Here is a 15,025-nt window from a genome sequence, read left to right as displayed (position 1 = left end):
ACGACCTCATCTAATATTTTGTTATCTTGTGCGATGCATTATTATTAGGTGCTGACCTGGAGGAGTTGATGTTAGAGGTGGGTGTTCAAAACCGCGCTAGTCCTCATTCGGCCTAACCGACCTCCAAACGCGACCAAAACACGAAACGCGTCTCCCAACATCTTGGACGCGTCTCCCCCATCATCAACCGCCACTGGCAACCTCTCTCCACATCACAACGCCGAAATGCCGGCACAAACGCGGAAATCGAATAAAGAAGCAAATTTCAAAGTTTATTATACCAAGAAGCTCCCCAAGCAGGTATATTTTCCGCATAGAAGGAAGATTGTGAAGAGGAGGGATGAGGATGACGACGTGGGGAAAGAGAAGCAAATGAGGTTTCTGCCCGAGAGGATGAGAGTGAGGAGGCAGGATATTATGCGAAGTTCGGAGGCTGAGGACGAGAGCGATGGCGAGAGTGAGGCGGAAAAAGAGGCGGGGGAGCGGCAGCAACAGCAACAGAAGGGAAGTGGAAAGAGAGGAGCGCAGATGCAGGCGAAAGGAGGAGGGAAGAAGAGACGCAGCGATGTGCTTGCACAGGACAATGATGGGGAACTAGACACAGCGACAGCACACCCGGCGGCGAAGCGCAGAAGACGGCCCGCGAAGAAAACGACACGGCAATCCGCTACAACATCATCTGTTCACGCCGCGAGTGACGAGGAGACAGAGCCCCAATCACCCATTTCAGTAACTGCGTCCGAGTCCGATTCAGAATCCGAACAGCAACGAGAAGATAGGTCGAGAAGGCGGAGACAATCAACTATGACACAATTGGTCGAAGGCCGCAAACCACGGCCTGGAGAGAAAGAGCCGGAGTTCAAGCCTGTAAAAAGGACTTCGAGGAATAGTTGGGGGAGCACGCGAGGCAAGGATGATAAACAGCGGACTTTGACGCAGATGGTACGTGGGATGGTTCAGAGGAGCGATTCGGAAGACGAGGATGAAGACGATGGGGGCGTGGAGATTGATAGCGCATTGGCCGAGCATCTTGCGCAGAGTGGGCTGTTCGAAGCGGCTGGAGAGGTGGTGATTGATGGAGATAATGGAAGTCATGAGACGGGTCTCGGAAGAGGCGGGAAGAGTGTGGGAGAGCCCACTCAGGATGTTCGTACACCAGAATCGCCGAGTCCTTCACGACGAAGAACGAGCAGATTGACCGTCCCGCCGGTCGAACATCCACAAACAACATCCACACCTCACAAGGCAACTCAGAAACGCTTCAGCCTCCTCGCTACTCCCGAAAGACGGAAAGTGCGGGAAATCCCCTCATCTCAATCACCCCCCGAGACTCCGCTTTCCACCCAGCCGACACCTCGCTCCCTTCGCCGTCCCTTGAGTGAGCGGACGCCAAACACTCAACAGAAGCCTTTAGACACGCCATCGAAGCGGAAAAAGGTAGCCTTTCAAGAATGCGTTTCTGAAATACGGCGTCCCCCTCCCGCTCGAAGACAATTCGTCCAGGACTCAGAAGATGAAGACGACAATCTGACAGATGATGAGGAGAATCAAGAACCGGAACTGGGGGATGCTATCGGCCCGGAGACGCAGAGGGTTATATACAACATTGAGCATCCCGCCACTGGTAAGACCATTGGTGCTGAGACGCAGGCGATGTTGGAGCAGATTGATCGGGCGTGTGAGGATGCGGAAGGGTTGGAGATGATGCTGGGGAGACAGGATTCGATTGAGCTTGGTGTTTCAACGAATCGTGCTGCTCACCATGAAGGATCTCAGACCGTTGGAGGAGACGGTGATACACCAGACGAGCCAGCTCCCATCATGGATCAGGAAGAAGGAATACACAACGCTGCTCTGGCACAGCAGCAACCACACGACCCTCCATTTCCACACCACGAACGAGCCACCTCCACTCCTCCTCCAGCAACCCCAACCCCAACTCCACGCCCCTCCAACCTTCCCAATCACCCTCCCATCACCATCGCCATCAAACACGAGCCCTCCACACAAACACCCCATCCCTCCCCACAACCCAACCCCCACCACCCACCAACACCCACCCAAACCCTCCTCGACCTAGACGGGCACCCCATCAACGCCCCCGGCTCCCCCTCACCCGAAACGCAAACCTCGCACTCCAGCAGCGCAGAGCACCAACTGCAATCCGAGTTCGTCCTGTCCTACTCGCAGTTCCCGCCGCGCATGCCGCCATCGAGCAGCATGGCCGTTGTAGGTGTAGGAAGTGATAGCTACATGGACGTGCTGGAGACGCCGCGGAGAGCCACGGGGGGAGGGGGGATGCAAGAAGCGGGTCGGGAGGAGAGGTGGGAGGAGAGGTCGTCGTTGAGCCAGGCTACGACTGTGGATGGGGATGGGGATGGGGATGGCGTTATGCAGAGGAGTTTGGCTGGGACGCCGAGGAAGATGGTGGATGGTTCTGCTTCTGCTGCTGCTGTTCCTGTTGCTGTTCCGCCTGGTAGCGCGACGCCTCGACTTCCCACACGAACGACAGCCATGGCGTCAACGACACCAGCGCCATCGCGCGCTCTATCCGCATTGAGCACCCCGCGCTCGTCGCATACGCTCTCAGCCATAGCAACGCCGCAGAAATTGGTTCCCAGTAGTAGTCCGCATACTGTGCAAGGCACGCAGATCTCGCCGCTGAGGCCGGATACCTTGGTTATCCCCTCGAGTTTTCCGAGTCCGGGTAAGTTGAGTAGTTGGTTTTACCAAGCTGAGGTTGGCGATGGGATGGTGGACTTGGACTTGGAGCATGAGGGGCTGGATGGATTCGGAAGTGTGGAGGATTTTAGCATTCCGGGGTTACCGCCTGGGACTGCGGAATGGGAGGAGGAGGAGGTGTAGGTGTGTGGATTGGATGGATGATTCGTGCGTGCGATGGGGAAGAGTAGGGGTTGCGTGGATGGATTCATTGCATTGGGGAAGCTATGGATGTACAGTACAGCGCAGCGGTCTCTGCTACTAGAGACACGATTAGAACTCGTCTGAGCTATAATAATACCCAACAGAACCAGCATACCTCCAATATACCTCTCCCTTATAATATCCATCCTTCACCAATCCCCGAATCTGTATATCCAATCTCCCTCACCCACCTCCACCCGCTCCATCCCCATCACCATCACCACCCCATCACATCCATCCTCACTCGAAATCCTAGCACCCGCAACATCGTCAGCACTCATTGCCTTTCTCCCAAACAAAATCATCCAAAACACAGAGCGACAGTAAAAAAGAAGAATGATTTTCAGAGTTTCAAAAAAGCCAGTCTCAAATCACGAAGATTTTGTCATAAGGGGTTGAAACAAATTTATAAAGATAATGGCAACTCATCATGTAAGTGAACGCGGATATTCCACGATTGAATATCGAGGAAGGAGATAGGAGGGAGGAATAACGTACCGGTGGGTTTGTGGAGAGGGAGCGGGCAGGCGGTAAGGCTGCAGAGGGAGGGTTAGTGCTATGTTAGAGGACGATAGGATGCGCGGACGAAGAAGGGGGGAAGCGCGCTGGAGATCGAATTGGATGTGCGGCGCCCTTCGCGCTTCGTTTTGCCAGTGGTGGATGAAGGACAGAGCTGGATGAGGTGTGGCAGATTTTGCGTGGGAGCTTGGGGGGTTTATGTAAACGGTTAGTCAGCTACACAAAGTCACGTGAAAATGGCCGACATGGATCCTTCATCTCCCCCCTCCAGGGCTAGTGGTGGGATTTCGGATACAGGTTAAGAGAGATAGCTATCTGACTGAGTGTTGGCAAATTCATTTGCGGAGCTAGAGGATCGGATCCCTTGAGAGACTATCCTTGCAGAACCATGAGTTGAAAATCTATTCTACGATACGGATGCTACATCTACAAGTACATCCAATGCAAAAAGATAGGCATACAAGCTTCAGGGTACTCAACGCGAAGCCAGACTCAAGCCTGGCTCCCGACTTTTGCTCTACCCACAGCGGGTTGATGAGTCGCCGTGCTCTCCCTCGGCGGTGCCTGACCCCTACCTCCTCTGCCTCCACCAGCACCTCCCCGCTCTCCTTTATGCCCTCTCCCTCTCCCTCTGCCCCTCTCCCCGCCCTCAGGTCTCGAAGACGTCTGTGCTGGTGCAGACGCTTCCGCTGGAGCATGATTTGCAGCAGCAGGCGCAGCAGCTTCACCGTCCTTCTTCTCTTTCCCCTTCCCTCTACCTCTCCCTGAACGACCCCTACCCCTGGCATTTCTGGCCGCCCGCTCTTCCGCCCTCTTCCTCTGCTCTTCTTCCAGCATCACTCTCCTGCTCTCCTGATCCCACCACTGCTGGAACTCCTGTTCCTGCTGGATCTCCTGCAAGCTCCGTTTCGCCGCTGCATCTCTGATATACGCCTTTTCTGCTTCTTGCTGATACAAGATTTCTTCCATGGTGAGATGCAGGCTTGGGGAGGTGGGTGAGTGCGACGGGAGGGGAATGTGGCGGACAGAGCGAGGCGTTGGGATGGGCGCGGTCGAGACGGACATCCCAGGGCCGTTTGCAGAGGAGGGTCGATGCTCCGTTTGTATCTTTGTAGATGCGGAGCGTGGGGTCTCTTGTCTGGGCTGGTTCGTCTGCTTAGCTGCCGCTCCACCTTTAGCTATAGTTTGACGCATCGTCAGCTGAGGAGTACTAGGTCCACCAGGTGTATTGGCGGCTTGCGCTGGAGCTTTCTGCGCTGACGGTTTTGTAGTCAGGCTGCTACTAGGTCCAGGAGAGGGCGTCAATTTTCGCTTCGACATAGCCTGCCATGGCGAGACGGATGGAGGAGCCGGCTGTGCTTTCTCCGACTGTCCAAGTTGTTGTGCTTGTTGTAGTCGCTTTCGCTCCTTCTGAGACATCTTAAAGGATCCCGAAGCGCCCTCTCCTTTGCTCTGTTCGCGCAAACCGAGCGTGAGGTTGGATGGGCTGCTAGAGGAAGCTTGGGACATAATGTCCTTGAGACCAAGTCGGTCACCCCCAAGGGGAATTGCACCCCATGGCCGGTCAGGCGTCCTAGTCTGGGTTGTGGTGGGTGCAACAGCTGGAGGTGGGAGACGGGATGATGGCGGTGTATTCAGAAGTGTGCTCCTCGATGCGGACGGAGACGCTCGTTCCTCAGGAGACAAAAGCGGAGACTTGAGCGACGGCTTAGTCGGAGCTGCTGTGAACCGTGGAGCGGGGATACGGTCATTCTGTGTCGCTGCATCACCCTCCTCCCCACCATCGGACATGTCGAAGATAAGGTCCGCCACGGAGCCCTTTGCTTTGAGCTGGGGAGTGAGCGCTGGGCTCTCAGCAGCTTTCGCATCTCGTGATGCTCTCCTTTTAGCACGCTGGCGAAGCGGCGACGACGATATCTCTTCCAAGCTCTGCGCTCGGAAGGAGGTGGACGCCAGGCCTTCATTCTCTGCAAATTTGTTCGATAGCACTATCGCATCGATCTTCGCACGTTTGCCTCTCTCGATTCTCTCCGCAAGCTCAGGATACTTGTCGAATAACAAAGCCTCAGCTCTGCCGCTTTTCACGAATGGTAGGTTGGCTAGCTGGTTGTCGCGAACCACTTCATTGAGCTCGAGGAGAAGATCCTCGTCAAGTTCATCCAGAGACCTATGATTGTCAGACAGGCCTAGGTCAACTCCAATCATCCTACATACCCGTTTTGCAGTACAGCCTCCAGACTTAAGCATACGTATTCCAATGCTGCATCTTTGAACTCTGCCACCGAGCTTGGGGCAATAGCATTGAGCAAGGAGCAGACATTGCGGGCATTGACTGGACGGATTGTGAGTACGTATGTCTTTCCGAAGCCCAGGACGGCTTACCGTAACGGCCAATCAGCCTTTGGCAGATCTGGGATAAACGATCGAGCATCAGTTCGTTCGCGACTCCCATCACATCCATGACGTGATCGAAAAGCTCTTCAAGCGCCAGGAAGTCATTCAGATCTTCGCTTGTGACATCGTCGAAGATTTCTTCCCCGGCATCAGTGTAGATATGGCGAACCACAAGCTCGAAAAGATGCATCTCGACATGTGTCAGGTCAATTCGAATATGGGGCGAGTCGTCAGTGCGCCTTCCAGAAAGCCATTGGCCCCCCGCACGGCCTCCAAAGAGGCCTTGGAAGAATGGGCAGCGCTGGCAGAGCATGGCAGAGTGTAGAAGCATTTCGCCATCGGCAAGCTCTACAATGACGTCGCCACTGTTGCCGTAAGACGCATCATCCAGTGCCAGCCTGAAATCCGAGTCCATGGACCGGATGGGCTGTACCATTTGTCGCACTGCCGGTTCGAGTCGCAACAGTTCCAACCGGGAGGCAACCTTCATGAGCTCGGTGCGCACTGCACGGTATCGGGCGGCCATAGTGGGGAACTGACGAGTTGTGTTCCAGAAGTCGACAACAGTATCGGTATAAGCGTAGACAACCAAGTTGAAGACGGTGAGGAAGTCGGAACCATGCAGCAATACAACAGGTTTTCCGCCTTCGCGAGTGATCGTTAAGAGCTCTGGAACAACAAAGTCTGCCTCTTGAGAGCGGAATTCTGCCATGAACTCTCTGAACGGACGGCTCCGACCGGATATGACAAACTCATGCACAGGTATACGTATGTCCGACACTGTCGAGCCCAGCTCCATGTCATAAACTCTGCCAGAAGATAGAGTCTTGGCGATAAGAGCTGCGACTTCATCCTCAAGGTCTTTGGACCGGAGAGCGCGCCCGTGTAGCGGTCCGACTCTGGAGGATGATGACTGCCGAAAACTTGGAGTAGGGTTTCCGTCGTCCGACCTCTCCCCATAAGTGGACAAATCACCGAAGGAGAGAAGGGAGGCCACGTCATTCCACAGCTTAGGCTCATCAACCCCAATCTGCGTTTTGGTCACATCGCAGTCCTTCCGGACAGCTGCATAAGCACCAAAGGCAGATGCCCTCACAGCAACAACCCGGGTCAGTCCTGGAACTCTGAGAAACTTGTAGTCCTTGGGCTTGTATTCGCCAGTGCCCGAAGCGGTTGCATTCTTCAATGTCGCTCGCTTCGTACGCCTCCAAACACTTCCGGATTGCGTCGCCAAGATGATGGATCCGTCTTGATCAACCTCGACATCCCTAGCGGCCATATGACCGCTCTTCGCAGCCCAAATTCTGTGGGGGGTGGAGAATGCGCCGCGAATCTGCTTTGGGTTCGTGGTTGAAGTACTCGCCTCAGAGGTGAAACGATTGAGCGTGACGGTGAAGACTTCACCGGACGTGGCAAGTGCGCAAATGGTGTCTCCAGCAGAAGTCACCTTGGTGATTCTGTTTGGAGTCTTATCGTACTTGGTAGTGAGCCAGCTCTCCTTCAAGAAGTAGTTTGTGAAACCCTCCAAGGGGAAGCTGAGTTTAGCATAACCGTAATTGGCGAAGACCCACACCTCATGATTCTCTAGTAGACAGATCGTGGCGCCTTCTATAGCCGAGACCGACGATATAGCAGAGGAGAACAACGAGGCAGCAATCCTGCGGGGAGTTGTTTGCAATTCCAGGGATCGAGCGTCGGAATCGACAATGCCAAGTTGGCCTTCATTCTTTCCAAACGTGTAGAGAGAGGACGATGTATGCGCCACTGAGTGGATCCGAGATGCAGCAATACCGATCACAATTTCCCTCTTCAGTGGACCAAAGATCTGTCGGGGAAGGGTGGACACAGGATCATCATCCTTCAGAGAGGGTTTGGGGAGCGAATAGCCGAGCTGACCATATGCACCACTTCCCCAAGAGAAGATTTCACCTTCGTCCGTAATAGCCAAGGTATGGTTCTGTCCCAGGGCTACGGCGGAGACTTTCTTGTGACCCAATCCGCCGCCTTCAATGCAAGCGAATTGATACCTCGTTGTTTCATTTCCTGTTCCCAATCGGCCGCCAGGACCATGGCCGCAGATGTGAAGGTTCGCAACGGGATCTGTCGTCAAGATGGCAGTGTGCAGCTTTGACATCTGCACATCCTGAATAACGATAGGGGTGTTGCGGATGTGGACGGGAAGGTCGGTCACCGCTTTTGGCGGCTCACCGCCGAAATCGTGATGAGACGAATTTAGTGAATTCAGAATCTTGGATCGAGCCTCTCGATGTTCCTGGTAGAACCTTTGCAGCAAATGATCTGGTCTCCGCAGCATAATCCGTTCAGGGAATTGACGATCATCTTCGTCTCCGAAGCCGAGCGTGATGTTCTTGTTGCTTCCGAAGGTGAAGACTTCATCACCCTTCAGTAGTACCTGTGGGGCAACATGATTTTTCGTACTGTCTTCATCCCTATCTCCGCTGTCGCCATGGGCTTCGTCATCCGAATCTGGATCGATCTCTACCGTGTCCTGAGGGTTTAGGGTGCGGTCCTTGATGGTAAGAGAGTACAAATCGAGCGGGCCGTAGCCTTCCTTGTCTTTGATCTTCACCAGACCCCTAGCATGGTGATTGTAGCCGCCCGAGCCGTGACCAAGAATGTCCTTTGTGTCCCTGCGCAGAATCAAGCGCGCAGTGGCAATATTTCCGAAGTATAAGGCTCTATGCAGGGGGGTCCATCCATTCTCCGCGTCTTGGATATAGAGATCAACCAAGGGGTGCTCCAAGAGGGCTTGCGCGAAGCCAAGAGCGTTTGGAGATGTAGAAGACGCAGCATGGTGCAGGATCGTCATACCAACATTATCGCGGCTGTTGATGTCGGCCCGGGTTAAGGAGACAGGGGGTTGGCCCTGGTTCCTGCGCCCCTTGATGCTCGATATAGGAGATGCAACATGGCTCCCAGGGCTGCTGTTTACATCGTGTCCATGGCTGGTTCCCTGCCAGCCAGCGATGCCTTTCTGTGTGGCCGCACGCGCTGTGTATGTGGTATGACCCAAGACATGGCGGAAGCTGTCGAGATCATCTTCGAGATAGTATTTCCAGAGATAGCCACTCATGTGCCGAGACGGTAGCGGAGCGATCCTGTTGCTTCGACGATAAGCACCTCGCTATGGCCTCGGAGAGCCAAAGCTTATTTAAAGGTGCCGGGCGTGAAGCTCAAGGAAGACTCCTGGGAGAGATACCGGAGGAATGCCGCCGGTATTTCAGATGGGGAGGGGCAAACGAAAACTCGATAAGGCGTACGAAGCAACGAGGAGGGACGCAAATTCCGGGGAAGGCGGTGGACGCTGTATTCCGTCTCGAGTGGAGCGTTCTCGGGAGGTGGCAATGTCAGGGCGAGAACGGTCAAGTCGCGGGGTCAGGGAGATACGGAGGTCGATCGGATGGGTTTGACTATGCGCCAGGAGACTCTGATAGTTGGCGACCACGCTAGTATGCGTGCTTTGGAATGCGCAGGTACTGTTGCCAGATATCAGCTCAGCACAATGTGGGACGGCGAGGGTGGAAGTACGCGATGACGCCGTCGGAATGCGGGAAAACAAGGGCACCGAGATGGATGGAGGGGTGAAGGACTTGTCGCAAGGACACAATGTGACTCAGGATGACTCCGAATGCTCTGCTTCAGTCTCCGGACAGAGCATCTAGATATCAGCAAGTCCACCTATACTGTTGCGCCGAATGTCTTGCGATGTCGGTTCTCGTCGGACTCATCAACCGTCATTCGCGGCAGCCAATCAGGGTGGCTTCTCCCCCACGAGCATGATTAGGTGGCATGGACTGAAGTTCATGGCGACTTGGAGATGCTTGTAGTCAATCAAAGACAATGGAAAAGTTCAAGAGGGTGTGAAATCATGTGCACCCCCGGGTGGAGGAGAAGGAGAGGAATTCAGCCGGCAAGATGGGGCTCTATACGTGCAGCGGACGACTCACGAACCACTGGCGGTGAGACCACAAAACACGTGTACGTAGAACAACAGGACTGCAGAATCGTCTACGGAGCTGACTGGAAAAGGGCAAGAGATTTCCAACGACCAGAGTGGGTTTGTGTTTGAACTATTCATTGTAGAGGGGATGTGGGGGAGTAGTAAATATGGGAGGGGTATTCTGGGCGAAGTGTTTTCGTCCCAAATCGATGGAGACTTATATACACCACAGGCAGGTGTATGCAGGTGTGTACTTTTTAGCAGCCGCATGACTGAAGCCTAGAGATTCACTGCGTCGAGGAGACATATCGAGGCAACAGACCAGGGAGCTGTCCCAGCATGCCTTGAACATGTATTGAGGCGTGCACCGCCCAATTGCTTGCAAGCATCAGGGAAACGAAGCAATGACACTCTCGAGCCGCATCTCCAGTGAGCGTAGAAGGCTGAAGCCCCGGTGGCGGATCGAAGCGATAGAAAGTGACTTCATCCGAGTGGATCAATTCTGATGAAGAGGGAGGAGGACATTGGATGGGAATTGTGACAGAAGACGTGCTTCAAGATGAATGTCGTCCAGCCAAGAACTGTCCCCAAAGCGGTATAGCTTTTCGGCGCGCGGATCACCCTGCGGCCCGGAGTGGGTTCCACCCAGTCGACATCTGGAGCTTCCAGATGTCAGTGCTCAGTTGGTGACGCCGACGAGAAAGTAACAGACTCCCCCATCAACCCTCACCATCTCTCACCCCTCACAACACTGCACATCGCCAGCTACTCTACTGCTCCTCCTCTGTTGCGTCTACAGCTCTGTCTCCCTCTGTCCCCGCTATCCTTCACTATCATCCGCGGTTCTGCGCCTGCCCGGCTGCCGACCTTTGCTATCAGCTGGAGCGTCATCTGGTCGACGAGTCACGAGCTCTCCCAATCGGTCCCGGCTGGCCTCCACCACTCCCCAGCACCCAACAACTCCCTCTGCGCCTCCAGCCTTCGTCTCGTCCCTCATCCCATCCCGTCCCGTCTCCCCGTTCCCCAGCGGTTCGTCAAAGCCCGCCTGTTGTTCGCAGTACCACCTTCATAAACGCTGCGAGCCAGCCTGGTGCTCCACCTTATCTCGACGCCTCAGGCATTGGGAATATCCGCCAAAACCCACCCTGCACCACTTTCACACAACATGACTGTTGCCTGAGCTCCCTGCCTGGCCCTGTCCGCCGAGAGACAGTCAACCCTCACCCTTTGGGCCTTTGACTCTCAGTAGCCATCACCCGCCGCGACTCCGCGTGATGGCTCCGACTACCTCTCGCCTCTTCCACCTTCATTAGCCGCATCACGCATACATTCACACCTACCTCTCCAAGGCCTAGTCTTTAGACATTGCACCGCATCCATCGTTAGAGGGGCCTTCCCTGTCCCTTCCCTATCATGTATCCACATCCACGAGGCTCCCCACGGACGGCCTCGGCGGCAAACAACCCCCAGACGAATCCATCCAGAACCAACAACCAGCGGGATCCTTACTCCGGACGCTCTTCCCCGTACTCAGAGACCCTCTCCTACGGTGACCGCGCCTCCGAGGAGGGTGACGGCGAGATGATATCCCGCCCAGAGCGACCCCCAGACACCGATCAAACCAACTCGCATAGAGTGAATCAAATCATTCAAGTACGTCCCCCGCCGACTCTCACGCTTGCGGACGATACTGACTGATGCCAGAATTTCTTTACCAAAGCAGCGCTTCTAATCATCTCGTCTCGTGCCTCCCTACCCCAGTGCTTCAATCAGAATGGGGATCTACGGCAGAACAAATGGGTCGGTTGCTGGCTCCGTATAGTGCTCTCATGACGCTGACCCATTTCAGTTCAACGTCGTCATCGATGAAGCCGATATCCTCACGCCAGACCTGAGGGAGTGGAAAACGTTGGATGCTGTTCACGGACAACCTCCGCCCCTGTGCATCGAGATATATCTTGATATTGCGGGCCTAGACTCAAAGCAGTCGTTGGTCATACACGACGGCGATGGCAAGCGGTGGGACGTTGGGGAGGCGTTGAATAGATTGGTTGAGCCCCCCAGTCGACTAGGCGGTTCCACCCAGATTGTGCTTGAACGTTGGAAGGTATACATAGGAGATAAAACCTCCGTACACCCATCCGAACTTCGAGATCCCTTGCCGAACGTATATAAGAAGGCAGTGGTCCTCTTCCGATCGCTATACGCCTATCTTCGCTTCCTCCCTGCCTGGAAGTACCACAAGAATATCGCAAAACAGCCCGCCAACTTTCCCTCCTTGAAGCTCAACTACCGCATCTACAACGGCAACTTCAGGACTCCCCGACAAGACACCCTGGGCATCCCTCTGTACCCATCCCCGGACGATGTGCTCGAGTACCAAGACTTTACCCCTTCCAATTCTCCCATTGGGCCCTTGTGTATCTCCGTCCAATACCGTACCAATTGTGACTTCACCGTGGAAGACTCGGAGTCTCTGCTGAGCTCCCATTTCATGGGCCTGGATGACAATTACCTCGAACAGTCCACCCGCTCGCCCGGTCAAGGCCCTGGATCGGTCCCAGTGAACAAACTGCACCCGCAAGAAACACCCGATCTAGGCCAAGCATACGGCAGCATGTCCACGTTCCATAAAGTGGGTGTACCCACAGGTACAAGCCCCATGACAGCGTTGCGAGCCGTACGTGACATGCCCTCGTCGTCGCCCAGGGAATCGCCTCCGCAGAAACTACCCCCTAACCACCGCACCGCCCAAGGTTCAAAGTCGTCTCTGCGTTCCACCGATGCGCAGACCCACCAACGGCGGACCTCCGTTACATTCCAGCCTTTCAAAGCGGGCTCCTTGTCATCGTCGCCGGCGCAACAGCCACCGTCCGCTATTGCAGCTTCGCCAGCAAGCTCCCTCGGAAGGCCCAGCAGCTCACTCGGGAGGCCCAGTATGCTCAATCAGCCGCGGAATCGGACGTCATTGACTGCACTGCCGCAAACTGCTCTCAGGACACCGTCTTTGCCCAACGACACTATTCTCGCTTCCTCTGCTTCTAGCTCCCCTAAACCTACCGCTCCCATCATCACCCGATACAGTAGCAGTTTCGGTCAGCGGCGAAGTCGTTTCTCATCTGGAGATGGCCGTGTTGGCAGCAGGCTTGATGATGATAACTTGAGCAGCGGCAGACAGAGTGTTGCTTCATCTCATCAACCAGGTTCCGACATGCTGGGCAACGAGGGAGAAGCCGCCAGCTCAGGCTCCGTCAAAACGGATGACGAGCACATTTCCGAGTTCCTCAAGCTCCTCGAGCAGAAGAAGGACCTGAAGAGCTTCAACAAGAGCGACACCGTCTCTAAGGGAGCCACAGCTCGTCGAACGACAGCTCAGCTCTCGAAATATCAGCGTCTCAGAGACTCACATGCAGCATTATCCGACTCAGTCACGTCGTCGATGCTGCTACATAGGTCTTCCACGTCCTCTAGTCGACAACTGTCTAGCGTGCCGCCGATGATTGCTGGCACCTCCGCATCCACTTCCTCATCACCCGGAAAACCCATCTCGCCTCATACGCCGCATACTCCTGCGATACCCTCTCGTCTCAGTGCTAATAGCATCATCGAGTATGAGCCGCGCAGGAGTCGAAGCAGGTCAGGCCGTACAGCAACCGAGCAGAACCGCGGCGGTAATGCCGAATCGAGAGAGACGGAAGCACAGGGGACGACGACGACTGCGATCGACATTCCCACCTCACCCCGTCCATGGAACCACCCGCGACGCTCGAGCTCGGCTGCCCAGCAAAACCGCACTCTGGAGGACGAACCGGACATCTTTGGACTGCGTGCGGCGAGTTTGCCAATCGATGACGTGGACAGAGAGAGGGAACGAGATATTTTGACATCGAGCGGACTGTTTGCGCAGACGGAGCTCGCGAGCGCCGGGCTACCGTCGACGGAGAATGTGGGACCCATGGATTCTCGCGACGACCTCATTCCTCGCCCACTATCGACTTCGAATCTTCCCTCCATGCGAGGTGGAGGAGGAGGCGGTGCTGGCGTGAGGGGCGGCACTCGCAAACTGTCCTCGCACCATGGCAGTTCGAGCAGCCTGGCTGCAGCTGGGGGTTCGAGCTCCAATGAGGGGCAGCGCCTGGGAGGCGTTGGAAGCCGATGGAGTTTCCGGCATGCGGCGGCGCAGAACCAGCAGGCGCTGGCGCAGCAGGCGGACGACGACGAGCCCTTGCTGTTCCAGATGAGCGAGATTCAGAGCGGGAGTCGCAGGAGCATTGAGGAGGGGAGGGGTGGAGGAGGGAGTGGGAGTGGAAGCGGGAGTGCGGGGAGGAGAGGAGGGTTGGGGTGGAACAGGTTAGGGGAGGGAGGAGATCGGTGAGGAGCGAGGAAGGGAAGACGAGTTTGCTGCTCTTCTTCTTGCTCTTCCTCTATTGGAATTCGTTGCGCTTTTATGTAGAGGGTGTTTGGATCACCGCGGCATATTTTCTGGTTTTGAGAGGGATTGGGGAAACCATCCCCTGATTGTTTACATAGATTCACATACAGATTGATGGGTTCAGTAAGTACCATTTTGGGAAGCTAGGAAGATACGATCAGGGCCGGGCTTGCCTGCGAGAGGGGCTGCTGGCTTCGGCTCGGCGCGTGGGTTTGCAGGAAAGGGGCTGGGTTGGTTTGGGTTTTGGTTTGGGTTTGGTCGGGGTTTGGGTACAGTGGGTGTTTTGGTTCGCTTTTCTTCGTTGTGGGTTTGTGGTTCTGGATCTTGGGAGTGATGGATGGGTTGGATGGATGGACGGATGGCTGGTTGGGTGGGTGGGGACATATCGTTACCTAGTTCTCTTCCTATTACTAGCATCGCTATCATGCATGCCATTGGTTATTCTCTGTTGTTGTTGTTATTGTTGTTGTTGTTGCTGTGTGTTCTTCATGGTTGATGGTTGGGTTGGGTTGGGTCACGTCACGTACTTTGTGCGTTTTTGTCAATGTTCGGTGTTGGGCCGGGGAGGATGTGTGGTCTGGCTTCTGTTTTCGTGCGGTTGGGGTGAGGGAGGTGATTTGGGTTGGGTTGAGCTGATTTCGTATGCGCTATCCGATCGAACGTTGTCTTCCTGGGGGTGGCAATGTATCTGAGGAGGAGACTGGGAAGGTGGGTGTCAATGGCGCCACGTCTTGAGTTGGGATGGTTGTTGTGTGTCCTTCGAGTGGGTTGGCGTGTGAGCTCGTCGGAGCGGC

At 55.1% G+C, this 15,025-nt stretch overlaps 4 protein-coding genes across 4 annotated transcripts; 3 read left to right on the top strand and 1 right to left on the bottom strand.

Annotated features, from left to right (window-relative positions):
- The first annotated feature begins 174 nt into the window (after positions 1-174).
- EI97DRAFT_318936 (uncharacterized protein) lies at positions 175-3,173 on the top strand. Its single transcript, XM_033794672.1, has one exon. The coding sequence runs from the start codon at positions 226-228 to the stop codon at positions 2,863-2,865; it is 2,640 nt and encodes an 879-aa protein (XP_033654240.1). The 5' UTR covers positions 175-225; the 3' UTR covers positions 2,866-3,173.
- EI97DRAFT_432948 (uncharacterized protein) lies at positions 2,919-3,551 on the top strand. The gene is made up of 2 exons (XM_033798280.1): positions 2,919-3,177; positions 3,424-3,551. Exons 1-2 carry the CDS (start codon positions 2,949-2,951, stop codon positions 3,477-3,479), a joined length of 285 nt encoding a protein of 94 aa, XP_033654239.1. The 5' UTR covers positions 2,919-2,948; the 3' UTR covers positions 3,480-3,551.
- Positions 3,552-3,936: 385 nt separating this feature from the next.
- On the bottom strand, positions 3,937-8,932 carry EI97DRAFT_376461 (uncharacterized protein; the record flags this gene model as incomplete). The annotated part of the gene is made up of 3 exons (XM_033795559.1): positions 3,937-5,611; positions 5,659-5,776; positions 5,827-8,932. The coding sequence occupies 3 exons, from the start codon at positions 8,930-8,932 to the stop codon at positions 3,937-3,939; spliced, it is 4,899 nt and encodes a 1,632-aa protein (XP_033654238.1).
- A 2,110-nt stretch (positions 8,933-11,042) lies between these two features.
- Positions 11,043-14,378, top strand: EI97DRAFT_318796 (uncharacterized protein). The gene is made up of 3 exons (XM_033794669.1): positions 11,043-11,452; positions 11,504-11,599; positions 11,649-14,378. The coding sequence occupies exons 1-3, from the start codon at positions 11,213-11,215 to the stop codon at positions 14,172-14,174; spliced, it is 2,862 nt and encodes a 953-aa protein (XP_033654237.1). The 5' UTR covers positions 11,043-11,212; the 3' UTR covers positions 14,175-14,378.
- The last annotated feature ends 647 nt before the right edge of the window (positions 14,379-15,025 follow it).

Source organism: Westerdykella ornata, assembly GCF_010094085.1.
Source record: "Westerdykella ornata strain CBS 379.55 unplaced genomic scaffold EI97scaffold_9, whole genome shotgun sequence".
NCBI lineage: Eukaryota > Fungi > Ascomycota > Dothideomycetes > Pleosporales > Sporormiaceae > Westerdykella > Westerdykella ornata.
The sequence above is the reverse complement of the archived record's forward strand: the minus strand, read 5'-3'. Positions and strand labels throughout refer to the sequence as shown.

Bases quoted from the DNA above. Each gene is read 5' to 3' on its own strand.
- EI97DRAFT_318936 (XM_033794672.1), top strand. From the start codon at position 226: ATGCCGGCACAAACGCGGAAATCGAATAAAGAAGCAAATTTCAAAGTT.
- EI97DRAFT_432948 (XM_033798280.1), top strand. From the start codon at position 2,949: ATGGATGTACAGTACAGCGCAGCGGTCTCTGCTACTAGAGACACGATT. The intron at 3,178-3,423 runs CTAGCACCCGCA...GGAATAACGTAC, and splicing joins ATCCATCCTCACTCGAAATC to CGGTGGGTTTGTGGAGAGGG.
- EI97DRAFT_318796 (XM_033794669.1), top strand. From the start codon at position 11,213: ATGTATCCACATCCACGAGGCTCCCCACGGACGGCCTCGGCGGCAAAC. The intron at 11,453-11,503 runs GTACGTCCCCCG...GACTGATGCCAG, and splicing joins GAGTGAATCAAATCATTCAA to AATTTCTTTACCAAAGCAGC. The intron at 11,600-11,648 runs GTCGGTTGCTGG...GACCCATTTCAG, and splicing joins ATCTACGGCAGAACAAATGG to TTCAACGTCGTCATCGATGA.